The sequence below is a fragment of the Diceros bicornis genome, chromosome 3 (assembly GCF_020826845.1).
Source record: "Diceros bicornis minor isolate mBicDic1 chromosome 3, mDicBic1.mat.cur, whole genome shotgun sequence".
Lineage (NCBI taxonomy): Eukaryota > Metazoa > Chordata > Mammalia > Perissodactyla > Rhinocerotidae > Diceros > Diceros bicornis.
Genome location: NC_080742.1, coordinates 82,671,527 through 82,684,716, shown reverse-complemented (window position 1 = coordinate 82,684,716; position 13,190 = coordinate 82,671,527). Strand labels below are relative to the sequence as shown.

The window sequence follows — 13,190 nt, the reverse complement described above, 5'->3', positions numbered from 1 at the left end:
TCTTTTTATCTTTATATCCTCACTGTTAGCAGAGATCCCCCCCTCCCAGCCTCTCACCGTGACCAGATCAATTAAGTGAAAAACACTGTAATTTGCTTCTCTGAGTCATATCTCCCTGTGAATTCTGGTTGAACATACTTATCTAGATACAACACTGCCTAGAATCTGACCTACAGGAGGCCCAGACTCAGTAAGAGTTCAGACAAGCTTGGATAAAATAGGACTCTAGTGGAGAGAGTTACACTTCAGTAAAGCGAAGAGAGAGAATCTGCAGAGTCATCTTCTCAGGAGACTCAGCTTCAGTATTCTTCATTGAAGGGATATTCACCCAAATTAGCCAACCTGAAGAGAAAACAGGCATAAAGAAGAATATGTTACTATTAGATTCTGGTTTCAAAGGCATTCTTCTCTGGTGTATCCCGTGGTCTTGGTGCTCTCTCAGCTTCCGCAGAAGATTCTCTAAGAACACGAGGAAGGGGCCCCACCTCGACCTTCCATTAAACTGATCTAAAGGGTGTGCTGGGAGGAGGGCAGGCAAGCAGTGAGCAGGGCACCAGAATAAACGCGTAATGACAGCTAATAATAAGCCTGGTGCCAAGCACAGTGCTGGTGCCTTACAAGCATGATCTTGATTTATTCTTATAACACCTCTCTGCCTGCTCTGGGCCCCTGACCCCTCTGCGACCTCGTCTTCTCTCACTCTTCCCCTCACTCAATCTGCTCCAGCCCCACTGGCCTCCTTACTTGAAAGATCTAAACACAATTCCACCTCAGGGTCTTTGCACTTGCTGTTCTCACTGCCAAGAATGCTCTTCTCTCAGACATCCACATGGCTGACCTCTCACGTCCTTCAGGTTTCTGCTCAACTGTCACCTTATCAACAAAGCCTCCCTTGCCCCACCCTATTTAAAGTATCTATCCCACCACCACCCACAACTTCCTATCAACCTTTACCCGAGTTTATTTTTTTAATAGCATTTATTACTATCTTACAAACATATTTTGAGTTTATTTCTGTACTCCACCAATAGAGAAGAATAGAGAAGTTAGAATAGAACAGAGAAGAGAATAAAATAGAGAAGTTAGACAATGCCTTCCTACAATTTACTTTCTTTCTTAGTTGTAGGATTCATTCTTGTTTGCTGAGGAAGATTCACCCTGAGCTCACATCTGTTGCCAGTCTTCCTCTATTTTGTATGTGGGTTGCTGCCACAACATGGCCACTGAAAAGTGGTGTAGGTCCGCGCCCAGAAACCAAACCCCAGGCTGCCAAAGCAGAGTGCACTGAACTTAACCAATAGGCCACTGGGCTGGGCCCTGTAGGATTAATTCTTAATTGACATATTTATTTTGAGTCTATTTCTGTATTCCCTCCCTAGGATGCTAGCCTGTGAAGTATTAGTCCAGTGTCATATCTCCAGCACCGAGACAGTGCCTGGCACATAGGAGATGCTCAATACATATTTATTGAGGGAATGGATGAATGGATGCTTCTGCCTTCTGCCTAGGGACAACATATCCTCTCTCGAAATTTTAGCTCTATATCCAGAAGTTCAGATAATAAGCAGCAATTAGGGATGTGTCTTTCCTTTCCATAATGATTCCAGTTGCTCCAATTTTAATTTTTCAAACGACCAGAAAATAGTATTTGAAGATAAAAGTAGTCCCAGCTCCTTTCTAATCCTTCCAGCTCACCCTCTACCAGATTAGAAAGACTGACGATCCTCCTACTTAACTTAGCCCAGTGGCACTTACTGTCCCATGTGGAAGAACCTCCAGTTTCTGTTGAAGCTGAGTATGGTCGCCATCTCCTTATCACTCAATTTAAAGTCAAAGACCTAGAAAGGCAAGAATTGCAAAACATCATCGGTAAGACAATTTCTGGTGTGATTTGTGATTCTCAGCCAGGAGCAAGCTCACATCCGCAGCACTAACTGGCCATAGGAGTTTCTTCCAGTGTGTCCACCAGATACGAATTTGGCTCTAAATGAGGTCCTACACGAAGACTGCCACATTTATAGGGTTTAGTGTTCTAAAGGGGAGGTGATTAGGCTTATAGACATTAAACTGCAGGTGTGCACCTTGTCTGTGCTCCCCAGTGCACATGTGGGTTCTTCCAGGTCAGTTCAAGTGCGGTCCATATCTCCCCTGCTGCTGGGAGGCGGGGTGTTTAGGCCAGAACAGTCTGCTCCTGCCTATGGCCCATGACCTAACTGCTCAGGGGCAAGCAAGGGTCTTCTCAGTGGTGAGAGGCACACCTGGGCTCAGATCTGACAGGACTCCCTGGCTGCTCCCCTCACCACATCCTTGGCCCCTGGATCATTCATCTCAGCTCTGCGGAGGTCAGCTCCCTGGCCTGAGATATGACGGGGTGGCGGGAAGGGGGTGAGGCCCACAGACACGACAGAGATGGGATGAGAAGCCTAGTGAGAGCGTCTCTCCCATCCCTTCCTCCACTGATGAAAATGACGGCCACCCAGCTGGGATCCTACCTGAAAGTTCTCCACGATGCGTGCTGGTGTCACAGACTTGGGGATCACAGCCACATTCCTCTGAATATGGAATCGGATCAGAACCTGTACAGAAAGGGACACCATGTCTCCACTTCTCTGTAAGGAGCCCTATTCTACTGAAAGGAAAAACAAAATCTCTCTGCCACTCACTGTGTCTTCAGTTACAACAGCTAATATGACTGAGCTCTTCACAGCTGTCAGTCACTTGTTAGTCCTATGGTCAATTATCTCCCTTAATCCTCACAACAATTCTATGATTTTCCTTTTTTAAAAATAAGGAAAGTTGGGGCCGGCCGCATGGCCTGGTGGTTAAGTCTGGCGCACTCCACTTCGGCCACCTGGATTTGTGAGTTCAGATTCTGGGTGCCGACCTACACTGCTTATCAGCCATGATGTGGCACAGATGTTAGCTCAGGGCTAATCTTCCTCAAGCAAAGAAAATGAGGAAGATTGGCAACAGATGTTAGCTCAGGGCAACTCATAGGCAAAAAAAAAAAAAAAAGGAAAGTGGCTTGGACAGAGTTCAGGGTCATAAGGCTGATAGGAGGTGAGCTGGGCTCTGAACCCAGATCTCTCAGCTCCAAAAGCCAGGCTCTTGTCACTGAGTGATAGGGCTCAACAGAAGCTGTTAGACGGATGCTATCCTGGTTTCAGCAATAACCGTGGTATTTCCTGGAGGTCCCAACAGACTTTCAAGGAAGGGCCTTAGTGGGTTTCCTCTCCTGTTTTCTTCCCCCTCAAGGAGGTAAAAACACAATATAAGGAACAAAACACAAGATTAGTTTGCTGGGCTTAAAAAAACACACACACATACACTGTACCTGGGCTGTAGTTTTTTGTGCTTTGCAGCAATCTCCTTAATCTTGGGATCCTCCAGTAGGGAAGGATCTTCTGGCTTGGCCCTGGAGACAGAAAGATGGCTGGTGTGAATAATCATCATTGTTACCATATGCAAATGAGCATTACTCCAATGATGATCCCAAGGCTGATCTTTAATCTTCTCCATGTGGGAGACAAGGCAAGAGGATCTGAAAGCTTTGTGTCTTACCCCTGAGCCCACCCATGGGCTCTGACAACTCAGCATTTTGCAAAGGCTGGTCCAGCGCTGGGTGGCTGAACCCGAGTATTTCAGAGGGTTCGGCATGTTGCTGTTGTTTTAAAGTTTCTAGTTTTCCCCACCGTTTGTATGTGCCAGCCACGTTGCCTCCGATACACCTTTCTTCCTGGTGGCTTACACTCTCATACCAACATTAACAAATGATAAAACAATTGTTTAAGGGTATCAAGAGAAAGATCCCTCAGAAGCCTCACCAAGGTCTATCTGGAGAGCCCAGAGGGCCGTACACTGTGACAGTGATACCTTTGGAGTGGCAGTACTGGATCAATTTCTCCTGTGTGAGGTATGGGTGAACCTCAACCTGCAAAAGCAAACAATCCTCCTCACCAGTGAGTTGGCCTGCTTTGTGAGCTGCTCGTAGTGAATTCTGCACACAAAAAAGACTGCCTAGCAAAGGGCAAACACCACCCACTACCAGACTGGCTACACGACTCCCCGTCTGGCATCTCCCCAAAGTGTCCTGGTCACTGTGCCCTGAGATAACACTCAGTACCTAACAGTGAACTTACTTCCAAATGTTTAAGAAGTAATAGGGAGGGCCCCTCGCTTTGATTAAGTAGAATTTACCTGGTTAATCACTGGTTTGTATTTCAATCGCGGTTTGTTCAAGAGCCTTTCAATCTGGAAGTGGTTGAAGTTGGAGATCCCAATGGCTTTCACCAGCTTCTCATCCACCAGCTCCTCCATGTCCTGTTATAGAAAGGAACACTTTGGGCATTTCTAGAGGCTTGGCTTAGTCCTCTCTGGGGCAGGAGAAACTGGCAAAGGAGCCACTGCACTAGGATTAGCTGAAGCATTTAAAGGAAATTTCAGCCTAGCCTGTGGGTGTCCATCAACGGTTGTTTCCAGCCCTCCTGCCCTTCCCCAGCCTCAGTGAAACTGGGCGTAAGATGTACTGGTTTTATACAATTGCCGTTCTCCTCTCACCCAAACCGAGATGGCCTGAGTTACCCCAGAAGAGGCTGCACCATGTGCAGAAGCATCACTTGTCTGGGTCTGGGTCACCCTCTCCCACACCAATCATGGCTTGGTTTGCAGTATCAGGGTCACTGGAGAAGGTTGTGCAGATTACACCTCAGCAGGGGCACCTGTCCAAGGAATTAAGTAGGTCCAACATCTGGCCGCCATCCTTCCTGGTGCAGAAGCTGCATTGACCCCAAGGAAGGATATCTTTTTATAGTTTTAAGCCTATAAGGGGCACTTTTCCAAATTTGCCCAAAGAGACCATTTGTATCATAGCAGCACCTAATTTTACATATATTTGTATTCATTTATGACATGTCTGGATCCTGTCCAGGAATTGTCGGGATTTAAAAGTATACAACGTGCTTCCTCTTCCAAGAATCTTACAGTCCAGTGAAAGTGCTAGAGTTCCCTTCTGGGGAGCAATCAGCCACGACACTGAGGCTGCCTCAGATCACTGGACAGAGGCACAGCACTGAGAATCTGGGAGGTCAGAGAAGGAAGGGCCACAGTTGCCAGGGGAGGCTTTGTGCATGGAGTTTAAACTGGGACTCAAAAAATCACTTGCAGAAAAGAGAGAAAAAATAAGACCAGGTGAGGGAGGAACGTGCGAGCAAAGGCTCGAGGGAGGGACAGGCATGAGGTGTTCAGGGGATGCTCCATCAGTGGTTCTCAAACTTGGCTGCAATTTGGAATCAGCCGAGAGCTTTAAAATATACTGATGCCCAGGTTACAGCCCCAGAATGTCTCACCGAATTGGTCTGGGATGTACCTAGGCATTGAGATTTTTAAAAATCTCCCGGTGATTTTAATGCACAGCCAAAGTTGAGGACCACTAGAATAAATGATGTAGGTCCTCAAATTGGGCAAAAGAGTTTAGAATTGATGAGATCACAATGTGCCTGAAATTCCTGAGTTGGGTAATGAGATAATCTAAAAGTTTTGTGTGTCATAGATCAGGTGCAGTTGAGTCTATGGCACATCTTGACTTTTTTACACTTTTTTTCCTCCACCTGCTTCAGGGCAGTCAAGGAGGTTTCTGTTGAGAGAGTTGCAGCTCCACGTAAACATTTATTGCTTATGTGTTCAGTCTTGTCTGTTTCATCTTAGACTCTCTGATTATGGTCATCAAAACCTTTTCATGCCTTCAAAATCTTTTCTTTAGCAGTTATTCTGAAATCCACTCAAAGGACATGGCACTGTGAAAATCCGGGTACTTTTTGCAGAGAACGATGACATAATTGCCACATTTGGTCTCATCCTAAAAGCTAGGACAAAAAAATCTTGCGGAACCAGCATTAAGGTCTGCTAGTCTCCACATCTCACAACAAATAATTCCTAAGATAGGTAAGCACTCATGTTTTACCAGGGTCATATAGATGACAGAGCCCTCTCATCACCTTTAATGCAAAGGCTGAGTCTGCTGTAATTTTAGACAATCTGTAGGCCTTAGCACACTTCTCTTTCTCAGGAATAAAGCATTCATTGAGTGGAGACCATGCACATAAACCATTACATTGTTCACTAAATCATCGATCTTGAAACATTGATCTCACAGGAGGTTGTTCGTGGTAGGAAAATAAATATGTTGACTTTTTTTACAGTTAAGTACCAGAATTCGAGTTTCTTTTCATGGCTATAATTTTGTCACTAGCCAAGAGAAAGTAATATCTTTTCTTGAGATTCAGGCTTAATAAATTTATTTTAGTGAATTTATCAAACAAGTATTTCAGACCATGAGGTTGGATAATGACTTGTGTGGTCGTTAAGGTAAAAAGGAACATGTACACCCAAAAAAACCAGCATTTTCCAACTTGTAGTTTGAACCCTCTTTCTAGTATGTGGGCTCAACCACCTCATGGCTTGGACAGCAGTGATGCTCTGTCACATGTACCATGGATTCATATTTAATTGTGTGCTCAAAATAGCGGAATGAATGACAAATTGATGCCTTCGTAAGATTTTCCCAAGATTATTTGACTTACTTCTATGTATGTTTAGTCTCTTGCTCATGAAATATATTTCCACTAATTGATTATTTAGTATGACTTTTAATTCCATAAATCATTGCTGTTTTACGATTCCTAATACTTACTTGTAGAACCTACCTGCAAATGACATATGCTTATGGAGCAAATCCAGCGGAAATACTGAAGATCCTTGTCATGACTCTTTATCATGGCTGCTAGCCTTTTGCTTTTTTTTTTTCCTTTCTGCATACAACCCAGAGAGCTTCATGACAGACTTAAAAATCCAGCCGTAGAAATCTAGATAGTTTTCTCCATACTTGGTTTTAACAGCCTTCCGCTGTTATGAGGCAAATTTAAAGATTTACCTGCCAAAGATAATTTCCCTTACTAATACATTTACAGGATTGCTAACCTTGCCGTTGTAAAATGATTACTTTTCTGCTTCATCACCCTTTCCAGTTTTGCTATCTGAATTACCTTACTGCTAGTTGTTGAAGTTCAAAGCAGCAGGAATTCTGTGCTTACAGATAGTTTTGAACACACAATCCACAGAAAAGTTACATTGAATTTAATTATAACAATTCTATGCTGCTTAGAAAGGTTCATTTTAATACATTTTTAAGCTGTAAAACACAAAACAAACAGAACAACATGTGTCCCCACCCTGAAAGTTGACAAATAACACAATTAACTCTAGGAGTTTTCTTCACTCTCATTTACAACTTGTTCATTCACTTGGTTCTCTACTAGCATGTGCAAGAGGACACAATGATTTCAGAAAAAAATTATCAGAGAAAGACTTTCATTCCTTAATTCCATATCGAATATGAATTATGTGGAACAGGTCATTATCTGATCTGAGAAGCGGGCACTCGTGTGCCCCAATGTTTGGACCTGCGTATTCACTGTGTGCCACCCACTGTGTTAAGGGTGTCAGTAGTTGGATTTTTGAAACAGAGAGACCTGGGTCCAATCCCAGTTCTTCCACACACTTGCTATGTGACCTGAAAAAGTCACCAACCTCTCTAGGTCTCAGTTTCCTCCTTAGTAAATGGGATTGACAATAGTACTGGCCTCATAGAGTTGAATGATTAAATCAACTCCATGACTAAAGTTGCTGGCACTCAATAGATGTTGATATCTTAATCATTAATTTACACATCATAAAAGATATATATATAATTAATATGTACTGTGAGATTTTTTTTTAAGAGGCAGAACTGAGTTATTAAAGTTAAATAACTTACCCTAGGTTACTCAGATAAGTCACACAAACCTAGGGTGAAATCTCTGTTCTAAATCCCTCCCCCTAGTTTGAGAACAGCATGTGTATCCTCCAAATTGAGGTATATTATATTCCCAGTCTCATCAGAGGACTCAGTCTTGGCCTTTGAAAATATAAATAGTATCAGATGGACCTAAAAGCAAAAACAGATTAGGACGGAGTTCAAAGAATTAGAGAATAACAATGAAACAGCATCAAGTACACAGACACTTTCACACAGTGCAGACCCTTGTGGATGACTGAAGAAAGTTCTCACTTCCAGCACACTTAGAGGAAGATGGAACCTACCTCCCAGGCATCCAAGAATGTTGTTTTACTGGTAAGGATCTTGCCTTTATCATCTTTGGGGAATATGTCCTCCCCAGGCTGTAAATGCAGAACAAAAAGCTTAGTGCAATGTGCATCTGAACATTTGGTTCTGTTAACTGGGTTTCGGGATCTTAACTCGGGCTCTACACCCACATTTCATACCATTTTTTTAGGTTCTAGGGTACAAACTTCAAGATTGTGAGTTTAATAAAATATCTAAATCAATCTACTATATTATATAAATTCTTTTATTTGAGAAACTGCTAGACTGATTGTAAAATCTGTAATTAGCACATTCCAAAAGCTGCCATCAACACCATGGGCATTAACTTCATATACCCAGTCTCCATACACACTTGCGGGCAAACTTCAATTTCAAAATCACCAGACAAGGGTTAGCTCCCAAAAGAGTGGCTTACTAGGGGAAGATACTGGCCAACTTCTGTTCTTGCAGCCTTAAGAAGCCTGCACTTAGGGATGGCATGCTATCATCCCCCTAGCTGATCACGAGGTGAGGGAGCTGGGAATTCATGTCCCTCTCCGTCTCAGGAGTAGGCAGGAGCAGAGCCCCAGGTAATGTGTGCTGTTTCTTCCATGAGGACTGGCTACCTTCCAGCATGACCGCATTTGGGCTTTTCTCCAAGATGGCACTCCCAGGGCGGGCTGTGGTTCACACGAGGGTTAGGCCTGAAATATCATTATGTAAGAGCCCCCTGGGAGGGAACCCTGGCATGGAATCAGGACCATGGTGACGTGGCAGTTGCAGCTTGCCTGGGCTGCCAGAAATCCTGATTCTCTCAGATGCAGCTGAGAGGAACCTAGGCACGCGGTCAAGCTCCGCAGCCGCACGTGGACTCGGCCTCCCTTCCAGACCAGCACCTTTCTTCCCCATCGTCTCCTCCTCACAACCTGCAGCTCAAGTCATGAAGCGCAAGGCCTCCTGCTTCAGCCTGCCCAGCCCCCAGGCCTGGCCCAGCTGCTATTCTCCAGCTCCCGCTTGGGAACTGGAGTCTGGGACAGAGAGTAGCTCAAACCTGTAATCCCTGTGGCCAGTGAATAAGATAGATGTCCAGATAGTCCAGTTTCAGATCCTTGAGGGTCTTCTGACAGGCTTGCTTCACTAGAGGTCTCTCGAAGAAGGTGGGCCATAACTGCAGAGATGCAACAGTGAGACGTCAGTACTGGGGAGAGAAAGCGCCACGTCACACTCCTCCTGCTTTTTGACGGACACCTTGATCTAACCTGGGGACAGGCCATTTATAGCAAAGTTGGTTAAGACAGGAGATCCAGGTATGGAAGATAACCTGGGTGCTAAGCAAGTCAGTGACATTCTTACATGTTGAGGGTAAGTTATTGTTTCAACTCTCCTGGTGTTCTATACATCTCTGATGTTGTTTAGCATATTTGGGCACTGATTTCCTATTTGTTTACATGTGTCATTCCCTTCCTAGGTTGTAGGCTTTCAGGGGCAGGAAATGTGTTCAGCTTTTAAATGTCCAGCATTCTTAAGCCTTTGGGAGCAGACGGTCCTCTCTCTGCACTCCTATGTCTCCAAGCCTGTGGCCCCAAGTGATGAGTCGACAAGGAGTCTATCCAGACTCAACTACCGCATACAGTGGGGTCTATTTCTCCCATCAGATGCATGCACTTCCCAGGTACCTGTAACCAGTACATTTTAGCAAGGCTATAATACAGATCCAGTGATTCTCATTCCTCTTTCAATTGACTCCCTCCAACTTGTTTAATAACATTTTGTAACTCACCATTTACTAGACTGAACTAAAATGAACTTCGTATGTAACGATAAAAAATGCTCTCACCGTTTTCCAAAATAACCCCTGGTTGAGAACCTCTGGGCTACAGCCATTGAGACCACAGTGCCTGAAATGTGGGGATTCCCAGACTCCACCCTTACCCTGTGAGTGCCACAGGGCAGATGGATCCCACTGATGGGGAGCAGGGAGGCCAAGGGCATGGCCATGGCTCAGTGGAGCCATCCCACTAGGGGAAAGCCTCATTGAGACAGGCGGAGCAGCAGTAGTGTTTCCACATCCCAATACTGGTCTAGAGTGTGGATTTGTTTGTGTCCAGGGACATTATAAAGGCAGCAAGGAAGAGGGCTGGAGGAAATGAAGTGAGCACTTAGAGGGAAGGCTGGCAGACTTCTGGGTGCTCTCAAGTCCAAATACTTCTGCCTGCCTTGAAGTGCAGTCCTCCCACCAAATAAGCCCCATGTACCTTGCTAACAACGAAGAGGTCCTCCCTCTTCACAGCCTTCTCTTGGATCTTCTCTTGGATGGCTTCCCCCACCTCATTCTGGTTCTCATATAGATAGGCACAGTCGATGTGGCGGTACCCTGCATCAATGGCCACCTTCACAGCCTCTTTGACTTTGCCTGGGGCAGACTGAAAGGAAAAAGAGAAGACCATCACATACTCTCATCCCCAGACCACCTTCACCAGGCTCTCCTACACAGCCCAGCTCCTCCAAACCAAAGCTTCACTGGGGTCCCATTATCCATAGGACACCTGGGAGGAAAACACACCTTGGAAAACTCTTCAAAAGAGAAGGAAAGAAAGTGAATTAACTTTATGATTATGACCTCATGTCCTGTGGTGGCTAAAAGCCCATTCCTTCTAATTCAGTTTAACCCTCTCGTCCTGAAATGTCTCCAGGTGTGTGGGAGAGAGTGCTGGCCCTACTGCGACCCTTTCTAAAGACCAGGCTGACAAATGGATTCTGCAATCACCCAGAGGAATTTTCAGATGACTGCCCCAAATGGCCATTATCCAGCATAAATCCCAGCTCACCACCTCCTAGGTGTGTGGCCCGAGCAGATTACTTAATTTCTCTAAACCTTGTCTGCAAAATGGGAATAAGAATAGAACCTGCCTCCTGAGGTTGTTGTGTTGACTAAGTGCACAGTGAACGTACCATTTTAGCCCAGCGCCTGGCATACACCAAGAGTCAAGGGTGCACGCCATTATAGAATTATTGTTGCAGAGCAAGGAGAAGTAGAAAACTTTGTAAGAATGGAGTTTCTTTTCCCATTAAATGCAAAAAAAAAAAAAAAAGCATTAGAAATACCACATTCTATGTAACCTAACCAAGCCAAACAATGAGAAAAAAACGTTTAATACTGATCTTTCACAAAACCTTTTAAAACCTCTTCTATGTAAAGTAATGAAAATGTTCAGAAGCATCCCGGGGTGCCCTTCCAGGTCACCACACCCTCTTTTACCTTCACAGGTAAAAGCACAGGATCCTTTAAAATTAGATCATCTCCACATCTTAAAAATGGCTCCCTTCACAATCTTTACTTCTGAAAAGAATTTTCTGTTAAGTTTATACAGGGTGAGCAGATTCACTGGAGACCTGGAAGCAATTATTTGTCACATCTGTATCAAGGGCAATGCTCTGATTTGGGGCAAAACAGCCCTGTTCAAGTAAGGAAAACTGGTACTGAATCCATCTGGAACTGATCTGCTCACCCAGACTGACCAAGAACACTCACTGAGAATGACCCAGTCCTGGAACAGAAGGATCCTATTCTCTAACCCTGGAGAAGAGATGGGAAAGACAAGGTTCATAGAAGAACAGAGCCAGTGGGGAGAGAATCAACAGAGGGCTAAGAGAAGAAGATGCAAGGACTGCTCCTGGTAACTAGTCAGGATAATACTGTCACTGATGGAAATGAGAAAGAAGGCAGTTAGGAAGTGATGGGGAAACATCACCCTAGGAGAGGCTCAGGAGTCTGCTTTCCTGTGCACTGGGAGGTGCCTGTCTGGGTTTTGCCAGCTGATTTGAGCACACCTTGGGACCCTGAGCTCCTGACTCCCACCCTGGCTCTCTTCTTGCTGGGTCCATCCTCCCTGTGGTCTCAGCACTTCTCAGACTCTAATGTGCATCAAGACTACCTGGGGATCTTGTTGAAATGCAGATAGTAATTCAGTAGCCTGAGGTGGGGCCTGAGACTCTGCATTCTCACAGGCTCCCTCCCAGGGGTACTGGTGCTGCCAGCCCAGGTTCCGTGCTGAGCGGTGAGCAGTGCCAGGGCCTTCCGAGCCCTGGCATCCCCTCCTCTCAGCCACCCAGGCAGCAGCAAACCCATGGCCCCTTTAAGTGTCCTAGATCCAGGGAGAGTTAGAGGGAAAGGTGGCTAAGAGACAAACTGCCCAGGAAAAGCTTGATAATTGTTAGTGAAACTCTCACCATTCCTGGAAAAAGCCAGACTTGCAGCCTGAACCAGCCCTAAGAAAGGAAAGCAACCTCAGTCCTGGCTCCAGAGCCAAATTCTCACCTCCCCAGACCCCTGCCTCTGGGCGTTCCCTACCGACAGAGGAGAGAAAATGCCCAAAGCCCCTTGAGGGATGCACATTCCAAATATTTGTATATTTACCCTCCACGTGCCCAGGCCCACGATGGGCATCTTGGCCTTGGTACTGAGTTCCAGGGATCCAGGCATGGTGAGTGCAGACACGGTTCTGAGCCAGCAGGTAGATGTCTTGTGCCCTGGTCAAGGGGAGGACACCTATCCTGGTGGAGAGGGAGAAGCTGGAGGCTGGGGGCGGGCAGTCGTCTCTTGCCCTGGCATGAACCGGAAGTCCTTACAGCCTTTTGTAAGACTGAGTAATGTTAATGAACTTTCAACACCACAATGTGTAAAGTCCTCCCTGCTACAAAATGCATGAATTAATTTTATCAATTTTTGTTTTCCTTTGCTAGTTTAATAAATAGAAAATAAAAGTGTCCATGTATTTTAATTTGTTCCTATCTAATTGCTCTATAGTTGTACATTTTTTCCCTCAGAGCATAGACATTACTCTCAACCACTTGGATAGGATCTTTAGATGCTAATAATCTTCATACATTATTTAGGATTTGGGGCTTTGACCAATAATTGTGTTTATAATGAACTTTTAAATTTTTATGACTTCCTTTAAAAGAAACTTATTATCATAAAATGATACATAAGAAAAATTGGAAAATGTAGAAGTTTACAAATAAGGAAATATTAATCACCTGTGTTCTT

General features: G+C 44.8%; 1 protein-coding gene across 1 annotated transcript; it reads right to left on the bottom strand.

Annotated features, from left to right (window-relative positions):
• Window positions 1-299: 299 nt before the first annotated feature.
• Window positions 300-12,623, bottom strand: LOC131397448 (aldo-keto reductase family 1 member B10-like). The gene is made up of 10 exons (XM_058530332.1): window positions 12,558-12,623; window positions 10,396-10,563; window positions 9,192-9,308; window positions 8,137-8,214; window positions 4,198-4,320; window positions 3,825-3,931; window positions 3,335-3,415; window positions 2,493-2,604; window positions 1,756-1,838; window positions 300-342 (listed from the first exon to the last, which is right to left on the bottom strand). The coding sequence occupies exons 1-10, from the start codon at window positions 12,621-12,623 to the stop codon at window positions 300-302; spliced, it is 978 nt and encodes a 325-aa protein (XP_058386315.1).
• Between the last annotated feature and the right edge of the window lie 567 nt (window positions 12,624-13,190).

Coding starts and splice junctions, on each gene's coding strand:
- LOC131397448 (XM_058530332.1), bottom strand. CDS start 12,623: ATGCCTGGATCCCTGGAACTCAGTACCAAGGCCAAGATGCCCATCGTG. Junction 3,932..4,197: donor ACAAACCAGTGATTAACCAG/GTAAATTCTACT, acceptor TTGCTTTTGCAG/GTTGAGGTTCACCCATACCT. Junction 1,839..2,492: donor GCATCGTGGAGAACTTTCAG/GTAGGATCCCAG, acceptor TTGCCTTTCTAG/GTCTTTGACTTTAAATTGAG.